This window comes from Nothobranchius furzeri, chromosome 14, assembly GCF_043380555.1.
Source record: "Nothobranchius furzeri strain GRZ-AD chromosome 14, NfurGRZ-RIMD1, whole genome shotgun sequence".
NCBI classification, from domain to species: Eukaryota; Metazoa; Chordata; class Actinopteri; order Cyprinodontiformes; family Nothobranchiidae; genus Nothobranchius; species Nothobranchius furzeri.
Window position 1 is genome coordinate 46,787,001 of NC_091754.1, and position 23,504 is coordinate 46,810,504.

Below are 23,504 nucleotides of genomic sequence, written 5' to 3' on the forward strand. Positions count from 1 at the left end.
ATGCCCGTGTTTCTGTGTGCATGCATATGTGTGTATGTGTATGCGTGTGCGTGTGTATGCGTGCCTTTATGTGTGTGCGTGTGTGGATGCCTGTGTGTGTGTGTGTGTGTGTGTGTGTGTGTGTGTGTGTGTGTGTGTGTGTGTGTGCCCCAGCAGAATCTCTGTTCAGCGGCCTGGGGCTGGGTGCGGTGGTGGGCCTGGGCCTGGGAGCGCTGCTGCTGCTCCTGGTCCTTGTGGACGTCAGCTGCTTCTTCCTGCGCCACTGCGGTCTGCTGATGTGCATCACGCGTTCGGTCTGCAGCAAGAAAACTGCCACAAGTGGCAAGGGCAAAGAGATGGAGGAGGGCAAGGCCGCCTACCTGTGAGTATCCATCCTGTGAAAGTTTCTTAACTCCTTAAATCAAATGATTAGGTTACCATTGTAGCAGGATAAATGTTTGTAAGTCATTAGGTACTTCATGCTTGCAGAGGGAACATCTGCTGTGGGTGTATCTTCTTACGTTGTGGCCTCCTGTTACTGAAACAAAATATTTCCAAACTCTCCCAGAAATTTGATACAAATCAGAAAAAAAAATCTGCTTCATAAAAACATTTTCTCCAGATTTCAGTGGTGAACCGTTGGGCTCGAGTTAAAATAACACAGCTTAGAGCAAATGAAAGCCATTACAATTATTAATACTAAATACCAAGTTCATCTATCTCCAAGGAAATGGGCGGGGCTACACCAGCCAATAGAAACGCGTCTGCAGCCTGAAAGACATTTATTTTTTATCCAACGTTTCCGTCGAATTTCAAAATAAAAGTTTTGCAATCAAATGTGTCGTGACATGTTTTTGTTTGAGTAAATAAGCAACTCACATAGGAAAACTAAAGTGGGCGGAGCTTATCAAAAATGGTATGCTAACCAATCACAGAGGGGTTTGGGGTTAATTTGTCTGCCTGGCAACAAAGCTGGAAAGATTGTGACTAGATGAAAACGGAAACACCAGCTGGCTCATGTCTGGACACGCGTTTCATTACAATTAGGAGTTTTTTAATCCACCTGAGGACAGACGAGTCCCACTCAGAGGGCCTGATGGTTCACCACTTCAATGCTTTATTAGAAATAATTCCAGAACTGACCAGGAATTCACCTGCGGCGTACAAATGAAACTGTTCTTGTCATGTAAAGTCTACATCTATACGAGTGAGAAAAGGAGATTTCTTTTTACTGTAGGTACACCTACAACAGCCGTCCAACCACCCTTTCAACCACAGTATGTCTCTGATTCTGTCTTACTCACTAGCGTCTGTGCGTCTCATCCACCGTGCAGTGCTCCACCTCATCCTGCATGTTGTGTGGCGTGCTCCAGCTTTCACATCACGCATGCAGAACGCCTCGCTGCATGCTCCGCTCGCACTAGCAAACACATTCTCCTCTCGTGTTTCTGTTCAACACCCAGCATGCAGTCCCAGCAGCCGCCGCGGCCCGGAGGCCGCAGAGCGGCCCGTTTTCAGGTCTAGGCTCGTTGATGGTCCTCTCGGTGAGACGGCACCCACAGAGTCAGATTCATCGGCGTCAGCAGAGGGAGTGCCCTGAATGCTGAGTGTGTGTGTGTGTGTGTTAGTGCTGAGTCACTGAGCCCACGGCTCTGGAGGGCTGAGTTAGCAGCTGCTCTGACAGCATGGAAGATGCGTGTCTCAGTGACTTGTGACACGTTAATCGTATAAAGCACACGGAGCAGCAGAGTCGAGTAAAAGCTTCTATACCAACACAAGTTGTGTTGTTTTTGTGGAACAGCCACTTTAACTGTACAACACACACCTGCTGGACTTGCTGCTTTAATTTTCATTTCTGCAAAAATCAGATAATCAAAAGCAAGATTTATTTGTAAAATTAATTTAAATGCAGTTGATTCATTCGGCATTGTTCACAACTAAATATCATCGTACAGTGTCATAAAATCCTGCTTATCTCACACCTGGTTTCAGTTCCCTCCAGCTGCTCCATAATCAGATTAAAGTAGATTATAAAACAAGCTTTCCTGCCTAGGGGAGCAAGCACACCCCCCACCCTGAGCAAGCTCAGGGCAACTGTAGGAAGAAAAACACTCCTTTAACCGTTAGGATACGAACAGCTGAGGAAACCAGAGATAACATTTTTAATCATGAAAAATCTTAATATAAAACTCAGTCGGAGGTTTAACCGCATGTTCGTGTTCCCACATCGCCGTGGTGCTGGTAGCGTTCACACACAGGGCACTAAATGAAATAATAAAGGCTTTTAATGTTAAAGCTAATGAGGACATGGCCTTCTAAGCTTTTCTGCTGCTACGTTTTACTCTTTATTACATGTCCTTGTGTTCTTTGTACGTTCTAACAGCCCGAGAACAAAAGTTTTACATGAATGAAATTTTCATCTCTGGGTTTCACATAATTATTCATTTAATGAACCTTTTGGACTCGGACCATTTTATGGTGAACGGCAGAAGGCCTGTTTTATTAAAAGCACCATCTCTGTTCACTGTCAGGATACAAAAACACTCCTGTTCTAGATGAGGCCGTGATGTTCTCCGTCTGCAACCTTTAGGATCAACTACCTTATTTTTGGTTGAGTCATACCAACCGGCTCTTTTCTCCACCGATGGTGATTATTTATGAGCGCGTGCCTCGTCTCTAACACTACGCTCCCCGACTTCCAGCCATGATGAAATCTGCATACTAAATAAAGGAATGAGGTGAGCTTGTAAAGATAAGAGCGTAAACAAAGCCTCCAGAGACGTTCTGCAGCTCGGGACTCTGCAGGAAGCAGATACTGGAGTTTTCCTTTGAGTCCTGCTGGATGATGGCCGGGGGCTTAATTAACGTCAGCCGAGGGAAAAACTTGGTGGCCTGCCGGTGCTTTGGTGTCAGAGATGAGTTTAGAGTTTATAAACACACACCTGCAAACTTTCTCTGATATCGCCAGCCTGCCATGAGGGGAACGCCGCCATCGCCAACCACCGCCGCGTCTGCTGCTGGCACATTCTGAGGCTTGTCAAGACACGGTTGCATTTCCTTTTGCTTTGCTTTACCAAACGTTGTTTTGCTTAAACTTCTGAGGGTGTGTGTGCACAGAGGCGGTGTGTGTGCAGGGCAGTGAGTGTCGCAGAGGAAAGACGATGCAGGTCTCTGCTGGTGGGTTTCCTCTAGACTTTAGGCTGAAATGGCAACACACGATGTTCATCCATCAAGAGCAGGTTTGTTTGCTGCCTTTTGTTTTGGCTTTCACCAAAAACCCCAACATGAATCAGAGTTTATGAATAAAGAGCGTTGCAGAACGACTAATTCAATCCAGGACGGCTTTTTGTGAAGATCTGGATGACTGCATTATTAAATGGCAACTCTGGTCTTTTTCCTCAAACAGACATTCTAGTTTTAACGTTTGTTCCCAAAGGGGCAGCTTTCTGTTGTGTGAAAATAGTACATAACTATATTTATTTGAGCTGGTGTAGAAAGCTTCCTGAACAGCCTTGGTTTGCAGAAAATAGCTTTCACCCAACAGGACTGAGGAGCTAACAGCTAGTTTAAACATACAAAGAGTGTTGCTGCCTTTCTACATGCAAACGTGGTTTTATTCCTCTTTTACTTTTAGGGTTAGACTTAAAAGTTTCTGTTCTTATTTATGAAGATAAATATCACCAGTTTTAATAAGTAACTCCTTTGAGATGACTTTAGATGGCAAGTGTGAGCACTGGCAGTCTTGTGTTTATTCCTAATGGAATTCCAGACCAGTAATTTCACGGTTGTTTCTGCAGAAATCATAACAACTATCTGCAGAGCATGACCCCGGATGACTCTTGTCACATAAAGCAAATATAAAATCAACCAAACAGATGCAAAGAAGTCAAATTTTACAAAATTTTATAAAAACAAATGATAAAAAAAATGCTGCTTTAAACTGTGCTGAAGGCTATTGGAAGTGTCAGTGATAAATGACCTGAAGTAGCACACACCACAACCCCCCAAGGCACTTTACAACACAGCCATTTAGCCACACACACTGGTGGTGATGAGCTACAGGGTAGCCACAGCTGCCCTGGGGTGCACTGCCGTACGCAGGTACTACCGGTCTCTCTGACCACCACCGGCAGGTCAGGAGGATTACGTGACTTCTTCAACGACACCACTGTGGTGGGATGAGCCTGTGTGCTTTATACACTGGATCTTTACTGGAAACATTATTACCAGAATACTTCCACAAAGACAAATCATTGTTTCATAAAAATACCCTTAAAGCTTCATGAAAATAATTAGAAAGGACGTTACTGTAAGAAGAGCCTACAGGATACATGTTTGTGATGCATAAACAAAAAACCATCCTCTGCCTCTCATTTGCCAACTTCTATTATCTAAAGTTTCAGATGGCACTTCCTGGATGAAACTTTATTAATATGTGGGTTCAGCAAATCACTTTTGCTCTTCTTGATTTACACTCAAGAAAGATGAAACAGCGAGCGGCACCAATTTCCCATGAACTGAGAAAACCTCGCCATCTGAAGTCCAATCTGGGTTTGCATGAAGCTAATGAGACATGAAATTGGCTCTCCTGTGCGGGCACTTGAGCATCCACCAATCAGCCATGGGGGAGTTCCCTCACCCATTCCAGCCCACTGGAATATCCGGCCTTACTAGGTACAGCACCACACCAGGCTCCCGGAGCTCCTGGATCAGCAGCAGTGTGGAGGAGGTTAGAGTTTTCAGAATAACATGATGAAAACACCACAAACCTGTAACTTTGTTTTTAGCATCCGTCTAACTCACTCTCCGTGAGTAAACGTGGACCTGTCTACTACTACAGTTTCCATGGGAAGGGGATTTACGTTTCCCAAATAGACTGAAGTATTTAGGTTGGAACACATGTGAACAAGCCTGCTTCGCTCCAGCGTCTAGAAGAGGCAGGCACTGGAAGTAAAATTAAACACACTCTAAAGAACCTAAAGGAAAATCAAAGCAGCCACATGTAAACCCCACTCAGAGACCCCCAGCCGGGCGTTGAACCTAAAACCTTCTCACTGGAGGACAAAGAGAGCTCTACTTTTTCAGGAAAGCTAGCTGAAGTTTATGCTTTTGTGAGTAAACCAATCAAATTATCCAGCTGTATTTATTTCTGATTATCACCAACTTCAGAGTTTAGTTATACCATTAATGCCAGTGCATTTGGAGATCATTCCCAGTCTGAGAACGTGGAACCTTGGAATGTGAATGAGGTAGTAGCTCAGGAGGTAGAGCGGGTTGTTCAGTAATCAGAAGATTGCAGGTTCGATCCCGGCTTCAACCAGAGAATGCTGCTGTAGTGTCCTTGGGCAAGACGCTAAAGCTTGGTTTATGCTTGACGCATTCACTTTCCACGCGGTGATGCGGCTCGCGGATGGAACGCGCGTCACAACTCGCAGCTTTTATGGTTCATGCGGCTTGTCTCTGCGGTGAGCCAATATTCTCCCAAACTGTAGGGGGCAGCATGGAGCTCTACGGCATGTATCCAACACTACACCATAGTAGAAGTAAAAATTACTGTTGTTTACAACATGGCATTCCAGCATTTTTAACAGCGTCCTCGTCTTTTCCGACAGTGCGAGCTATTTCTCTCCAAGAATTATTAACAACATGTTGATCACGGTGATCTTTGAGAGCTGAATCATACAAATGTCTGTATTTACGAACCTCTGCCATACTAGTTCTTGCCGGTCCGCCATGTTTTTCCGCGTCCGACCGTCCGCATGGTTAGAAAATTTCCTAGGTGCACGGTGCAGAAATTTTGGGCCGTGTGGAGGGGCGTGGTTGTTAAAATGACGCAATTTCGCCGTGCGGACCTCGCAGATGCATCAAGCTTAAACCAACCTTTACCACACCTTGCCTGCTGGTGGTAAGCAGCCTTGCCTCTGTCCATGCGCCCCAGGGCAGCTGTGGCTACATGGTAGCTCATCACACATTCAGCGTGTGAATGTGTGAATGACTGCTTGTGCTGTGAAGCGCCTTGGGGGGTTGTAGAACCCTAAAGCCGGTTTCACACTGCAAGCATCAGCAGAACGGAAAGGCAGCAAAGCAGCACCGCTTCAAATAGAATCCAGTTATAGTCTATGGAGTGTTTCAAACCAGCCGCGACGCAGCAATTTCCATACGTGTCCCAGAAGCAGCATGCCGCGCCCCGCCGCTAAAGATATGATCGAGTTCTATTTTTTCTGCGACCCGCTTCTGGGACACGTCAATTTCCATAGTTCACATAGTGCGAGACAGGAAACCACACGGTTTCAGTGTAAAATCCCCGGTTATTTTCAAAATAAAATGCAAGGTTGCGATGTTATGTATAACTTGCGTCAGTACGTGTGACCGAACGGCTTTGTTTACCACCAGTTTCTTTCGAGAAGTGCAGCGGTGTGATTCCACGTGGGGGTTGTGATCTCTCGATGAGGAAGGTGTTGGAAGTCTCAAGGGATTTTAGAATCTCGCGAGTACAGCGATGCGCAGCAAGGAAGCCGCGCCACGGCCAAGACTCTCCCGGTGTGAAAAGGACCACTTTAAAGTTTGAGAGTGCGCCGCTCCGCTGCTGTTCCGTTCCGCTGATGCCTGCAGTGTGAAACCGGCTTAAGAAGGTGCCATTCAGCCGACTGAGCAGATGGAGCTTTATGTCAAAAGCATCACCTGATGCAAGGATCAGGTCGTTTTTCTGTCTTTCTATGTAGACGTTCTAGATCTTTCCCAGAGATCTGAGAACTTCACCCAAAATGAGTCTGAAAAGGAAAAGAAGCTTGGAGCTTCATATTGATTTCCTTTATTAAATCTGTAGTACTTCCAGAAGCTGCATAAAAAAGAAACCTTGGGTGTTTATTGCTGTTTGTATTTACTTTTTGTAATTGTAGCCTGAAATTTCAGCACAAGGACTTGCTGCTCGAGATAAACAAGCTCTCCCGACGCACAGGGCCTCGCAGGTTTGGTGTTTTTGTGTCCCTGCTGCTTTTTCACTGAGTGGTTTTTGGTTAGGATTTAGCATTTTAGAGGCCAAAGGAAATGAAATGGACAATGATGTTATATAAATATTTGATATCTCTAACCTTCAGATGCACACATGCAGAGAAGCACAGAAAAGCAACAGGCCACCTGTAAAGGCTACAAAAGGAAGATTTATTGAGTTCTTTTTAGTCTGTAAATGTGGTTTCATTGAAACTAAAATATAATTTTGCATCAGTACTGTAAAATTTGTATGATCTTTTATTTGTTAACTTTTAAAGCCTAGATAAAGCCACATCAGCCAAACGGAGATGAAAGCTAGCGTACATCACATTACAGGAGTGATTAGATTTCCTTCTTTTGACTACATTAACATAAAAATAAAACTCTGATGTCCTTGTGCCACTTTTCTCTGAATGAGACTCAAAAGGATGAGTGGAGCAGGCTCTTCTGAGGCAATCAGACAGCCCAGGCTTAATGACACATACATGTATATTTCATTTCTTTCTCCCTTCTTTAAATTCATCAAATCAAAGGCAAATGGAAAATGTGCAATCTGGGTGGTAATGTTATTCAGGTTGACACAGAAGGAACAAATGTAAGCACGGCACGGCGAGTCAGAAAAGCTGTGACAATTAGATGAGCTGAAAGAACAGAACACAAAGAAGACTATTACTAAAAGTACTCCCAATGTGGCTTTTACTTTAGTGTTTCTTTAAAAGCAAGTAGATTTTTAGACACTAATCAAAAGGCACGTGTGGCCTGAATTTGAGAAATGACATTTTTGTTAAAGCTCTCATCACTCATTATTTCAATGGGTCTGCTTTGGTCTCTGATATGAATAAATGTGTTATGAGTTGTTTTCTGTGGAAAAAAAGCTCTGGCGCTCCTGTTTCAGAGGATAGAAGTCAGTCTGAGGAATGGGGGGGGGGTGGAAAACAACAAGATCTTACTCATTAATGTTCATGTTCTGCAAAAACCTCTGATTGGCTAGCAGCAACGTGACTCTATGGCTGCTTTGTTTCATTTTTTTTCTGGGGTTTACGTTTATGTTTATGTATTTAGCAGACGCTTTTGTCCAAAGCGACTTACAAGTGATAATTGGCATGTTGCCCTTGAGGCTAACAACAACAATAACAACAACAACTTGACCTCTATCATGGAGAGGACGGAACAAGGAGTGGACGGTAGAGAGGGGGGATGGGTGCAGGGAGGGGTGCTAGTTTAGAAGATGCTCTCTGAAGAGCAGGGTCTTCAGGAGTTTCTTTAAAATTGAAAAGGAAGCCCCTGTTCTGGTAGTGCTTGGTAGGTCATTCCACATTTGTGGAATGATGCATGAGAAGAGTCTGGATTGTCCTGAGCGTGGTGTAGGCACTGCTAGCCAACAATCCTGTCATGACCGGAGCAGCTGATACGTAAGCCTTTGCAAGAGGATTCAGGTAGATAGGAGCCATACCATCTCGGACTTTGTATGCTGGTGTTAGCAATTTGAATTTGATGCGTGCTGCTAGCGGTAGCCAATGGAGGGGTGACGTGTGCTCTTTTTGGCTGATTGAAGACCAGACGCACCGCTGCGTTCTGGACCATTTGACGAGGTCTCACAGTACAGGCTGAAAGACCAGTTAGAAGGGCATTGCAGTAATCAAGGCGGGAGATGACAGTAGATTGCACCAGGAGCTGGGTGGCATGTTGTGTTAGGTCTGGTCTGATCTTTCGTATGTTATACAGCACAAAGCGGCACGAACGAGCAACAGATCCGACCTTAATATTCATGATCTGCAAACATCTCTGATTGGCTAACAGCAACGTGACTCTATGGCTGCTTTGTTTCGTTTTTTTTTTCTGGGGTGGAAATAACAACATTGATGTTTTATCCCCACAAATAACACAAGCCCCAACACGTTCCCCCATGTTGTTTCTAATGCTAATGGTTTGCTTTGACTAGCCAAGGTGTGCTCTGCTTTCTCCTCCCTGTGGGTGGTACTAAGCCTACGTAGGTGGGGCCATGAGCAGATTTCCCTGACGTAGAATATAGTTTTACCGTCTGTTTCCTTTGCGGCTTATTCGGGGGATGGGGTTAGACAGGTAAAGCTCACATTGAAAAGTCTACACCTAACCAAGTAAGAAGGAAAAATGAAAGTTAAAAAGACGATAGTCTTGTGTAGCTCCAGAGGTGTTTAGTGAAAGTTTAATTTAGTTTGGCTTTATTGAACAAGCATAGCACAAAAGACAAAGTTACGTGTAAGGGCAATGCAACCGTTGTTTTAGCCACAGGCTAATTTGCAAACCTAGTCCTTGGTTGGACTTTTAGAGACAATCGAATCACAGCATTTATAACATTTATCACCACACACACACACACACACACACACACACACATACATACACATAGACCCAATCAATTAAAATAAATGTGTTTAGTTGATAACCAGGGCAACGGTGGCACAGGAGTTAAGTGCTCGCCCCGTAATCGGAAGGTTGCAGGTTCAAGCCCCGTCTGTCGCTGTCGTTGTGTCCTTGGGCAAGACACTTAACCCACGTTGCCTGCTGGTGGTGTTCGGAGGGACTGGTGGCGCCAGTGCTTGGCAGCCTCGCCTCTGTCAGTGCGCCCCAGGGCAGCTGTGGCTACATTGTAGCTCATCCCCACCAGTGTGTGAATGGGTGAATGACTGATTGTGTTGTAAAGCGCCTTGGGGGGTTCCAAGACTCTAGAAGGCGCAATATCAAATACAGGCCATTTTACCATTTCTCTGCTTGAACAGTCCACTCAGTTTTGTTCTCTTCCTTCCTTTGATTTCTTCCACTTTGGTCCCACCCAAACAGCTTTCCAATATCATTGTTGAATATCTGGATGAGGTGGATCAGTGAATCGATGTCTCACCACCTCTAATGAGACCAAACGCTAACTTGTGCTAATGACTTTGATCAGACCTCAGCATTGTGTTGTTGTAAAGCACCTTGAGGGTTCCATGACTCTAGAAGGTGCTATATCAAATACAGACCATTTTCCATATTTTTTTAGCATAAGAAACATCGGTTTTAACAGGTTTTTTTTTTTTTTTGTTTATTTGTTTCAGACATTTTTTCACCTGGGAGATTAAAGTAGTAAAATTTGTTAACAGCTTTATTTCTGATGGTAGATTGTTCCAGATCTGATGTTGTCTAAATGAGAACGAGGATTGACCACCTGATGGTTGTTTTTCGGTGGTTTACGCTCCCCCTTGGCTACTCCTCTGGTTGTAGCTGCTGTGCTGCTGGGTTTTATGATGCTCACCAGCTCTGGGACAAGAATGTCAGTTTTATAACAGAGAAGTTTATGAAGTTATCCAAACTTAGGAGATTGTACTTCTCCTGTATTTTACAGTGGTGCCATTTCATTGTTTTTTTCATTGATCCAGTTACCCAAGAGGGGAGCTTGTATTTGTTGTCTGCATCATGAGGTTTGCATGCTGAGAAAGGATGGCATTTTCCGTCAGACCTTCAAAGTAACATCATGTAAAATATTACAGGATCTCACATGAATCTGTTAGCTCGTGGAGTTTTGATAACTACTACCACACCAATTTTTACCTTTTTTTGTTAAAAGTGACCAAGGTCTAGTACTGTAATTTCCGGACTATAGAGCGCACCTCAATATAGGCCGCACCAACAAAAAAAAAAGGTTTTCCACACACACACGCCGCACTCAAATACAAGCCGCGGCACAGCAGCCACATGCAGGTCTCCGGCGCACAGCGCATGTTTGGCCATATCATCAGATAATTAGAGAGAAAGACGCTACACGGAGGTTTTTCGTTGTTGTTTTAATTCAACAAAACGAATTTTAAACACGGGTGAACGTGCCTGCAAGTTTAGAAAAGAAAACAGCACTGATAACATTCATATTTCTGGATGGTTATAAAATAAAAACAGAACTGACACGTTATTACCGGTAATTTGCATGCATGTTTAGAAGAAAAGAACAGCGCTGACACAGCATTAATAAGCCCATGATGATTAGAAAATAAAAGCTGCACACAAAACATGCCTGGTTTGTAAATAAAACACACTTGCCTCCAGAAAAAGTCATTCGCTCTCATCTTCCTCTTGCGTACTAAAGCCATTAAAGTCCTTTTCTTCAGTGTCGAGTTGAACAGCCTCAGAAGAGCTTCGTCACATACCTTTTCTGTGGCGATGTCAGTGTCGCTGTCTGTGTTGCTGTCATCATCCCCGAGTGAAGCTGGCTTGAATGAGTTCTTCCCGCTGCCGTCTCCAGCGCCGAACCATGGATTCATTCATGCCAAGCTTACGTGCAGCAGCACTGTTTCCCTCCTTTACTGCCAGATCGATGGCCTTCAACTTAAATGGTGGCATCATATGAACTCATACATGTAGTTACCATGATGAGGGGGTATGGATTTGAAAAACATTCTTCGTCGTGCCGGCTGCTTGCGTGTGCTAAATTAAAATGAGCACTTTCTTCGATTTCCACTTTTGACTTCCACCTGTTTCACTTTCTGCTAAAGCGCCCCCTGCAGGTGAAGGAAAATCTTCAGTAAAGCCGCACCTCATTATAAGCCGCATGGTTCAAAGCGTGGGAAAAAAGTAGCAGCTTATAGTCTGGAAAATACGGTACTTGTGTTTGCTGTGTGGCAGCCATCTTGAACTGTGTTGACTCTAATGTTGTAGAAGTCTGTACCATGTTTAACTTCCAAGGGTTTCGTTAAAATCCACTCAGCGAATCGTGTTCACTAATGAACTCAAACAAAAACATTTTTTGCTATGGTGACTGGGATGAACATACCAGTAAATAGCAAAAACATGTTGGTAACTGATCTTGAGAGAAGATTGTCTGTGAAATAAATTTTATTTCGGTTTTAGCAGTTTTTCCATCCAAATATGTGCAACACCTGCATGGATATTTGCCAGGTACGCCAATAATAACAATAGATTTGGGGTTTTATCCAGAATAAGATTATTTTCGCACCAGATTAAGCTGAAAGCTGGCTTGTGTTTTTTTACTAAAACAGGTTTAATTCAGGGTTAAAAGGCTAGGATTTTAAATAAGGTAACTGAAATGTAGTTTGGAGGGGGAATGATTTAAAGTAATGATGTTGAGCATAAGTGCTCTCCGTGCTTGTATAAATAGTCACCAATGGAGAATCTCCGAAAATTCAACGTGTTTGAAGATGTGATCTCGGTCATTGTTTGATAGCTGTAGTGATGTGACGTTCACGAATGAATAGAATCTTTTGAACGGGTTTTCAAAGTGAATGATGAGAGCCGAATCCCTGTAGAGGTGCCGTTCATCTTGACAAACCTCCCCGGATGTCGGTTAAACTCACCCGCTCAAACCCCACCTACCGCTGTGACGGACGTAGGAGGAACGATAGAAACACGTGTTTATATACATATCTTGGGAGGAACGCTAACCAACCCCGTGCGCCCTCACGGATACCGCAGGAAGACGTTGCTCTTGATTGAAATTTCTTTGTCTAAGCCCATAAGTTTTTTTTTCTTTTAGTCAAACACATCAAGGAGATGCAGTTATTCTATTCTGGTGCATTTAGAAGCCAATTTGGCTCCACTTTTACCAAAGGCACTATTAAACTGCAGCTTTACACAATTTTCGCAAAGTGTCACAACTGCTCAGTGTCCTCAGCTCCCTTAGTAAGCACATTTATTAATAAAAAAGCTCAAGTAAAACAACAATGGATGTGTTGGAGAATAACGAACAAGAAAAGTTCTACTAAAGTTTGCAGACCGGCAACAACTAATGTTTAGGTTGCAAATAAAGCACAGAGAAAAAGAACAGAGACCTTTTTTTGGGTGTGACTTCATCTTTTAGATTCAGTCAACTATTGCATAGCAAATTCATGCAGAACGTTCATGAACCTTCCTGTAAAACGACAAGGAGAAAGGTTAGAGCTGTTTTTGACGCAGAGCTTTTCGTAAAACCGTCCTGCAGTGCTTCTCTACAGAATGTGTTTCAGTGTGCAATAGATCTCTGATGGAGGAACCCCACTCAGTCATTGTTTGGTCATCTTTTTCACTCATCTCATCTTCTTCAGACATCCACCAACCACAAGCTGACAAACTGCTCGAGTCTGTAACCATTCAGACCAAATACAGGCAAGAATACTAATAATCTTTTTTTTTCTATCACCCTTTTATGAAGCTTTGGAGAGGCTGTTGGATTTAATATCCCCACTGCCTCCTCTTCTCAATTAAATACAGCTTTATTAATCCCAATAGACCCACTCATTCATGCACCAAAAGCTCTTAAAAGGTTATCATTTATACGCTCTAAAGTAAGAGTGCATATTTTGTTGGGAAAACCATTAGTAAGCCCTCTTTCCTTTATTTTCTACTCACTTAGCATTTATTTTTTGTGCTTCATTAATGACATTAAAGCATCCATCCTAAAATCTGTGTCTTTAAGTTTCTACTTACGAAGAGTAAACGCAAGTCTCTCATCCATTTCTTTGAATTCTGCTTCGTCTGTTTTCTGTCTGCAGGAAGTTACCGTTGAAGGAAGAAAATGGCAAAGAGTCTCTCAAGCCGGATACGATTGAAATCAAAGTACACAATGACAACAGCCTCCACATAAAGCCAGATGACAGCAAAGCGTAAAGGAAGGAAAAAATAAAAAATATATGAAAGGGTCGGTCCCCACCAAAAGAACATTCGGATCACGAGACCAAGCCCCGGAGAAACACCGGAAAATAGTGGAGTGAAATCCTACATCTGTTTATAACAAAGCCCGAATGAAAGACATGTAAATAAAAATAATAAAGAGAAGGAAGAAAGAGTTGACCTTTTTGACACATTATGGTTTTCACAGAAGGATTCAGTGGAAGGCTCCTGATTGTAATTAAATTTTTCTTTTACCTGTCCAGCTTTTCTTTTCAATCATCTCTGACAAAACTTTTTTTTTTTTTTTTTTTTTTGCATCCCATCATAAAACCGTGCTCTTGTTTGTGCCGTCTCATCCTGAAACACCCAGGAGTGGTGTTACCTTTACCAGAATAAATGTCCGGAACACGGTGTTTCCATGCTTGAGTGTTACGGTAAAACAACCATTTTATTCCTTCAAAAGCCAAGCTGGATTTCAAGCTGATCAGATCCACATGTAGCAGCTTTTTGTTGTTTGAATCATTTTAGGGGGCTGTAATGAAATGTGACCAGTCGTTTTTCTGAGGTGAAAACGATAAATAGTGAATAATTGGAGTGAAAAATCTAAATTTGCATCATAGGAAAAAAGAAAGTTGCTATCAATGAAAATTACAGTGAGTTTGGCACGCTAACATAGATGTCATCTGTGATGAAATGTCTGTTTCTAACCATTTCTATACGTTCGTCCATGGCTACTCGAATGAAAACAGATTAAGATTGTCTTTTTTAATATGTGAAAGCAAAAAGTAATAAAAGCAGTGAATGTTATCACTCAAAGCATGGGAACACAGGAGAGAATTAAATCATACGGTAAACATGGTTTCATTCATTCTTGTCCTGGATCTGCCTCACCCTTCTTTTTTAAGTTTCATTTTTTTGTTCTCGGTCGGCCACTATTCTCTCTGATGTTGTCATGTGTTGTACATAGGGGAAAAAAGAATATTTTACAGAGCTTTTATGTAAATATACTCTTGACGGATGTGTCTTTTTTCCAAAATGCAAAAGCTTTTGTTGTGAACATTCCTCAGATGAAAAGCTGGTTTACTGTTATTTCTTTCCTCCCTCTTCTGTTGAGTTCTGGTCCAAAGTTCAGTGATGGTGTAATATTGCTTTTCCCACTCATTTGCTTTCCCCTAAGAAAACCCACACCCTGGGGCTATTTCAGCGGAGGGAGGCAGTAATTATGGCATTAATGTGCCTTTTCTTTTCCCCTCCCCGTTATGGCGGCCCAATGCTGCTGCAGCAATGCTATCCATTCAACAAATCTTTGATTGCTGCTTCATTTTTTGTTGCCAGGGAATGTTTCAGAGGATCAACTTGTCTCGTGATGCTGTGAATTCTGGGAGTTTTGCCGTAGTCTTAGGGTTGTAGTCGACGACACTGGATTGAGTCAACTAGATGTCAGGTTGTTTATCTGAGTGCAAAGTGAAGCTCTGAGCAGCATTAATCTGGTTTTAATGCTGTGCCACACAATCATGTGCGTGTCTGAGTGCATACATGCATGAGTGAGTGAGTGCACTCCAGGTTGCATGTGTGTCTGTTGAATGTACCTGCACGTACAGTACTGTAAGTCACCTGTATGTGTGTGTGTGGGCCCAACATCTCCCATTCTAATCAAGACGTTATTTTCTAATAATTTATTTGTTCATTTTGTAAATTAATATTATGTAAACCTTGCAGACTCTTATGCATCATGTCACATATAGGTGATGACCACATGGCAGGAGCTGAGATTTTGGGCTGATAAATAAACCCAGATTACAACAGTGATTCATTTCCAGGCTACAGCACACTGCATGTGTCTGCGAGCCCCACCCAGCTCGCTGCCTCTTAGACTCAGCTGGTTTTTATCTCAGACCTCTCAGCGCTGGTTCTTTTTCCTCACAGCGATCCCTGGTACCTGCACATCTCAAGTGGATGGTCCTGCCATGGAGGAGTTCTGCTGCCTGTTACGATCACTGTAAATAGTGGAGCACAGTGCCTGGAGGCGATACAGTTTGTACATGTTCTTTTGTATTTGAATGAGTCAAAATCCCCCTCGCTTCTTCACCTCTTCTCCTCCTTGTCTTCTCCACCACTCCTCAGTCCTTTTTCTTCTGTCAGGGGGGTAAAACAGGTGTGTTTGAGCTCAGTGTACATTACGTGTCCTCTTTGTTCCCATTCCCTGTTGTCCCCTGGACTGTCCCTGCTGAGTGTCAATTGTGCAGGAGTTGGGAACTATTGGTGTTTCTCTGTACGTACCTGTGGAACACTTGTGACTCGTACCATTTGCTGCTGTAAATAAACATGTCCTAGTAGAAGAGAGTGGCACGTTTTATTTTAATTTATTGTCTTTGGGTTTCATTTATTTTTAACCACATAGATGGTGGTAAAACTTGGCATAAAAAGGAACACAAGGAGGTCCGTTCTGCAGCTGATTACAAGTAGCCACACCTGGTCGCTTTTCTGTTGCACAAACCAGCATTGTTGCTTACAGGAGGTGAATGTGCCCAGGGGTCTCATTTATCAAACATTGCGTAGAATCCTTACTAAAACCGTACTTAAGCTCAGCAAAAAACATGTATTTACGCCAAGTAGGTTTGTGATCTATCAAACATGGAGTATGCACATCTGCACGCAATCTCCGCTTCATAAAGAGTAGACTAACGAGAATGTTTCTCAGCTGCATTTTAGTCACATCCTGCCCTCACCACGCCCACTTACTGCCATAAAAATTCAATGCAAAGTGCCTTGTGGATCTCATGCATATACATAAGCCAGCTGTTGCAGTGCTACACCAAGGATACCGTAGATTAAGGCAGATCAAGGAAGCGCTATTTCACAGAAGCAGAAGTTGAGGTATTTGTGGGTGAGGTGGAGAAATGAAAGGAAGTGCTTTGGCAACACAAATAAGAGAAAATCCACGGAGTGGCACAGCGTTGCTGAAGCCGTCAATGTTGTGAGTTCTTCAGAGAGATCTGTTGCGGATGTAAAAAAAAAAAAGGTCCAATCAGGATTTGATCCCCAGACTCCCAGGTGAAAGTCACGCACGCTAACGAGTCAGCCAAACAGAGATCTCCCCGGTACATGTAGCCAGGGTGCATGATCAATCGGGTCACTGTGACAGACATTCTGTCTCAATCTGTCCCCCTGCTGATATTCTGCATTCCGTATTCTGCGCTTCAGGCTGTGTGTGTGTGTGTGTGTGTGTGTGTGTGTGTGTGTGTGTGTGTGTGTGTGTGTGTGTGTGTGTGTGTGTGTGTGTGCGTGCGTGCGTGTATGCGTGTACGCGCATGTGTGTGTACGTGCGCGTGTGGGGGTCTTGTTCCATGTGAAAACGAAGCAGTACAAGTGATAATGCTGCAGGATTTCATAATTGTATCCTTCTCAGCAGCAGCACTGCAGGTGCTCTCCATGTCCAAATTGTGCATAGCCAGGTCCTTAGTCAACTTAAAGTTGCGCACATTTTTCTGCTAAGTTTTCTTTCATAAATCCCAAAGTTTGCGTGGAAAGTTGCTTACGCAGTTTTCAGACCCCGTTTTGTGCGTAAGCAAGCTTGATAAATAAGGCCCCTGATTATTAGTCCGAACATTTGGATAGAAAATAGGATTTGGAAGAAAATATAAACTGTCACCTTAAATTATTAGGATATTTATTATTCCACAAGAACTTAGGAGACACGGGAAGTTGAATTTAAACAGGATCTACGAGAAGATCTAACCAGCTTATTGTTTTGGAAAGATGCTGTCATTCATAAAGCTGGCCACCTTTAACTGGATTTAAGTCTGCAGCTGACCCTTTGGGGTCACTGGAATTCTTTGTTTGGAGGGCTAAAGGTAAGTCATTCAGAACAGAGCTGACCCACAGCTGTGGTCTTTATAAAGTGAGAATTTGTGGTATGAAGATCTGTTGTAGGTAGCTGCTTGAGTTATTGGAGCAATAGTCAGATTAGCTTGTATGGTAATGCTGGTACCTGTGGTGCTACTGGTGACACAAGGTGGCCAGCATGGATAATTGGTTTTAGCAAACACAAAAATGGCTTTAACTCTGTTTATAAAATTATTCTGCATTAATTTGGTACTGTAGACGCTAAATAGGCATCCCATCTCTTAATCCACATGATATTGGTACTCAGAACTTAGGCATTATCTGTTGGAGCTCTGCAAAAATCTCATAAACCGCTCTCAGAAAATGATTATTAAATGTTGAACAATAACCGAAGGTTACAGCTACAGGAAGACAAGCTAGTAAATCAATGCCAAAAGGTACACATCAGTTTCCGTTAAGCTGGATGTAGACGTGGTAGCTGAGGGTCTTTCCCAACCAACAGATCAGGTGACATATCTTAGTTTAAACTCTAGTCCAGACCAGCCATTAGCACGTTTCACTCCAATAGGAGGTTGTTACACAACATGTATAATCTTTCTAAAGATTACCCCTGTTACTTTAAATGATGTAGTTTACTGCTGAATTCAAGGGCTTAAACTGAATGTTGTTAAATCCATAGGAATGAAGCTAGTTGAATATTTCCATGTAGCTTTGCTCTCCTGTTTTATGCAGCGCTGATTTGCATAGAGAACATAAAATAGGCCCAAGGTTTTATTCTAGTTAAGTTTACATCGGTGAAACTAACAACATTTACACAAGAACATGGCACAACTCAGGAGAGCCACCTCTTCAGGCCAGGACTCTGCAGTCCACCTACACCTGAGGGGCACCGGGCACACCTTTGAAGATGACAAAGTACACATTCTGGACAGAGAAGATAGATGATTTGAGAGAGGAGTAAAAGAAGCTATCTATGTAAAAGCATGAAAACCCCACTTTAAATAGGGGAGGGGCTTAGATTTCACCTTTCCAGTACTAATAATGCAGCTTTGAATCTCATTCAGTTTCAGTCTAGGTCACACCTTCCTGCATCTAATCAACACGATGACTCACCCTCAATAGAGGCTAACGACTCATCAGGAGATGGAGAGGTGGGGTACTCAAGAGTAGTTTCTGCTCGTTAAATAACAACAGACAGCTACAGCTTATAAGCTTGACTCTCCCATATTCCAGTTAGAACTGACAAAGCTCCTCAGAGGAGAAGTGAAATGTTTTAAAGAAACCAAAGAAGTCCAGCTGCCTTCATTTGAACCCTTTGGAGTGATAGTCAATAATAAATACATAATAAAGTAATAAAATGTATATAATTATGTTCACATTCACTTTTACCATCTTTGTGGGAGGCAGAAAATGTATCACGGTTAATCCTCTTATAACCATATAAATAATGTTTTTTTTTTGTTTTGTTTTGTTTTATGGCTTTGAAATTGTAATAAAAGTTCAAAATGTTTGCAACTCTGCTCCTTTTTTCAGAACAACATCAGCTTTCAGTGTCTGGTTTGGAGACAGTCGGATCATCTTCATGAGCAGCTTTTATAAAGTTATGGAAATATCACAAATAAAATCCACTTGGTTGGTCAGGTGTCCCAGAAGGCTGTTTGTGTAGATGGTGGCATCATGAGGAGGGAGAGATTACAGTCACACTGGTTTTTATTTGAACACTCAGCTGTTTACTAAATGATTCAGCTTCATTCCAGCATTATTTATACTTACAATAACTATTTATTTAGCCGAAAATATAATTTTATCAGTGCAGAATTTTAACAGTTGACTTTTTGTAATGAAATGTTTACATTTAACCTTTTATCTGGCTTACTGATCTTCATAATGCTGGTAGAAATGTAGCTACAGCTGTGAAGTAGCCCATGAGTGTTATTTTATGATACCTAGTATTTATTTTACTGTATCCCGTTCTCTGGACCAGAGCGTAGACCTGTGGTCACAGACAGGCTGCAGTCATTAAACTGGTTAACATGAGGACAGGGTTCTGAGTTTAAGTTGTTCATTTGAAATAGTTTGCTCAAGTCATTTTGAAGTTCCTGTTTAGTAATAAATGTAAAGAAAATTCAAATAGTTTTTTTTTTCATTTAATTTAATTTTCAGTTGTACAGACTTTAATAAACGTAAACACTAGTTCTTACGGTCATAGGCCAGGTCTTAGCGGTGGTGAACTGGGTGAAGTCCAGTAGAGCAGAGGCGACAGGAACAATGGTTGAGGCGGAGATGGCTAGGAGATGGTTGTATGAGTCCAGGGTGTAGGTTGGCAGGCAGGTGGGCGATGGAGAATGGAGGCCAGAGGATCCTGAACGGTGGGACGTTGAATACAACTCCAGGCATGGTTAAAGATGCAAGGCGAGATAACTAGAGACAATAACACATAGGATTTCACAGGACAAGTTTGCAGGAATTCAGGAAATGTACTGGGCTGGAAGCTACCCTTGGTGAGAGTATCGACCGGCGTTGGAGTTGTGTCACACCGTTCCTTAAATCCCCTGGCCCTCTGATCAGTGAGATCAGGATCAGCTGGAGCTAGTTGCCACGCCCACCTGTAAACAGAAAACTGGAGGCTGCCCGGGCTCCTTAGAATGTTTAAGGCAGACCGTGACAACATGAAGCAGGCAGAAAAATAAATACTTACAGGTAGATGAACGCAGACTCCTGCCCGCAGGCAAAACACCGGTCTGTCATCTCCATGGCTGCAAGTTAGAGCGACAGCAGGGACAACCAATAACACGTTAGCATGATGTGGCAGAGCCAATCAGTGAGCTTGTAGGCGGGTCTAAGGGAAAATAGGCTTCAGCTTGAGGCGGCTGCCTCCACATGGTCCTAGTGCCTGATATGCATCACAGTATTACAGTTTTGAACGGTAAAATCTGACGAAAGACCGGAAAAAGGGCACTTTGGGCACTTCGGACAAAAGGGGCAGGTGCTCGAGTACCCCCCACCCCACCCCGCTCCCCCTTGCACGTGCCTGCATTATTATGCTGTGTGCTTTACTTCAGTGTCATTGAGGGATAAGGGCAGACCACTCCACAAAAAATCACTTTTCTTTTGCAGTAAAGTCAGCCCACCTTTATTTCAGAGATATTCTCTTTTCACACCAAGGTCATTCCTAAGCGGCGTTCATTAGTGCCACTTTCAACAGTAACTGTGCAGCATCTAAATCCAGCCTCTGTTCGTCAACCAGTGAGTTGATGATAAAAAAGCTGCAAAGCTTTCGCACAAAGAGGGAATTAAAACAATTGTGAATAGCATGGAGGAGGCACAGTGCTCCCTAACAAGGCCGCCCCCTCTTCAGTGCTCATTTGAAGTCAGCAGATAAGGTTCCTCAGGCGTCTCCCTGCCTACATGGGGAGGGCTGCCTGTTGAACCCGTCTGCAGGAGGAACAAACTCCAGCTTCATCACCCACGAGGACTCAAAGGAAGTGTGCACATCAAACACCGTCTCATTTGGATGAGAAGGGGAGAAACTGGTGGCTCTGGTGGGGCTGAGTTTCCCAGACAAACAGAACCAAGCAATTGGACCACACAGAAACCTGGATTTTATTCACAGCTGGGAAGTCGCACTGTAAGCCTTTCAGGTGATATTTCTCTGCTAATCTTTCCCTTTGCAGAGGCTCCCATGATACTCGGTGCTGACAGCACCTTAATCCGAACTGTGAAAGAAGTTCAGGAAGTCTGGAGCTAAATCTCCTTGCCGTTTGTGGAAGTTTTCAAACCTTGACAGGCTCTTAAAGGACTTCTCTCAAACAGAATTCCTCAGCCACGAGCACACTGGTGGGTTTTTTCAATGTTGCCCACATAAGCGGAGCTTCTTCAAATTCTTGGCTGCAGGTGAATCTACCACCAAGATGGATAAATATTTTTTGGCATAAACAAGCCTCCACTCCCATAATCAGCTTAATTTCCCAGCACACATTTGAGACTTGATGGGAGGAGAAGCAGCGTTGCGAAAGTTTTGATTGGAGGATGGTGGCAGGAAATAATGTTGGATCAATTTAAAGTTTAAGGTGAATAAAAAGTCATTTTTGTGATCTTTTAAAGTATTTGAATTAACAGATTGTGAGCACGTACGTCCATGTTGGCTTTTCTTTACTTTGGTTAACAGCAAACTCCGAGGCGGTCTAGTAAGATCACAATCAGCCGGGAGTAGTGGGAGACCCAAAGTGAAAAAATCCAGTGTTCTCAAACAACAGTTATGAAATAAGTTTAGTTACACATAAATTAAACTTTTTTTTTATCTAAATCATTGAGTTAGCTTAAAGCTGTTACAGCAAATAAACAGAACAAGGTTTTGAAACATGGACATATAGAAAATATGGACATACCCATTGTTCCACGGGGGGCAGGTTGAGGCCAAAAATGGGAGGTTCCCACCTCTGATTTCTTTGATCATGTCACATGTCTCGTCATGCTCAGACAATCCAAATATGGAGCTGAGGGTGGGGCTGTTGGGTTTGGAACAAAAGAACCAATGTAGCTACTAGCTAACTTAGCTAACCCAAGAAGGGCTCTGGGTACCGGGGTAGCCCACCCGCATGGCTGTCTGGCCCCCGTGCGAGGCTGTAGTCATGCTGGTCCTAATATGGACCAGGACTGTTAAAATATAAACAGAGACTCAGACCGCTGCGACGGTAGCCGGGCGCCGTGGCCTTTTACATCAGCTCATGCTCCATGGTTGGAGGTCAGATGGACATTAGCTATATGCTAACCCGAAGCTAACAAGAGTTTTTCTGGGCATTTTTAAAACTATGGTATGCCCGGGATGTGTCCCCTAGAAGTATAGGTCCTTCTAAAAAAATTTGCAAATTGTGATGAAGTTCATTATTTTCTGTAATGTACTGAAAAACATTAGACTTTCATATATATTAGATTCATTACACACAACTGAAGTGGTTCAAGCCTTTTATTGTTTTTAATATTGATGATTTTGGCATACAGCTCATGAAAACCTTAAATTTCTATTTCAAATAAGTATCATATCATGAAGAGGTTCTCTAAACGAGCTAATAACCTAATCATCTTAATCAACTAATTAACTCTAAACACCTGCAAAAGATTCCTGAGGCTTTTAAAAACTCCCAGCCTGGTTCATTACCACAATCATGGGTAAGACTGCCGACCTGACTGCTGTCCAGAAGGCCATCATTGACACCCTCAAGCAAGAGGGTAAGACACAGAAAGAAATTTCTGAACGAATAGGCTGTTCCCAAAGTGCTGTATGAAGACACCTCAGTGGGAAGTCTGTGGGAAGGAAAAAGTGTGGCAGAAAACGCTGCACAACGAGAAGAGGTGACCGGACCCTGAGGAAGACTGTGGAGAAGGACCGATTCCAGACCTTGGGGGACCTGCGGAAGCAGTGGACTGAGTCTGGAGTAGAAACATCCAGAGCCACCGTGTACAGGCGTGTGCAGGAAATGGGCTATAGGTGCCGCATTCCCCAGGTCAAGCCACTTTTGAACCAGAAACAGTGGCAGAAGCGCCTGACCTGGGCTACAGAGAAGCAGCACTGGACTGTTGCTCAGTGGTCCAAAGTACTTTTTTTGGATGAAAGCAAATTTTGCGTGTCATTCGGAAATCAAGGTGCCAGTCTGGAGGAAGACTGGGCAGAGGGAAATGCCAAAATGTCTGAAGTCCAGTGTCAAGTAACCACAGTCAGTGATGGTCTGGGGTGCCATGTCAGCTGCTGGTGTTGGTCCACTGTGTTTTATCAAGGACAGGGTCAATGCAGCTAGCTATCAGGAGATTTTGGAGCACTTCAAGCTTCCATCTACTGAAAAGCTTTATGGAGATGATTTCATTTTTCAGCACAACCTGGCAACTGCTCACAGTGCCAAAACCACTGGTAAATGGCTTACTGACCATGGTATTACTGTGCTCAATTCTCTCCTGACCTGAACCCCATAGAGAATCTGTGGGATATTGTGAAGAGAAAGTTGAGAGACCTAAGACCCAACACTCTGGATGAGCTTAAGGCCGCTATCGAAGCATCCTGGGCCTCCATAACACCTCAGCAG

General features: G+C 43.1%; 1 protein-coding gene across 5 annotated transcripts in view; it reads left to right on the forward strand.

The window, feature by feature from the left end:
• LOC107380851 (neural cell adhesion molecule 2) overlaps positions 1–13,716 on the forward strand; it is a 328,429-nt gene extending 314,713 nt beyond the window's left edge. For 2 of the 5 annotated variants that reach the window (XM_054743024.2, XM_070544152.1), the window contains exons 16-17: positions 154–361; positions 13,464–13,716. In XM_054743024.2, the coding sequence (XP_054598999.1) occupies positions 154–361; positions 13,464–13,578 (323 nt within the window). In that variant the 3' untranslated portion in view covers positions 13,579–13,716. Of the gene's footprint in view, positions 1–153; positions 362–1,216; positions 1,257–13,016; positions 13,078–13,463 lie in introns of all 5 variants that reach the window. The other 3 variants (XM_070544150.1, XM_070544151.1, XM_070544149.1) reach the window with 3 other exon arrangements.
• Positions 13,717–23,504: the final 9,788 nt, after the last annotated feature.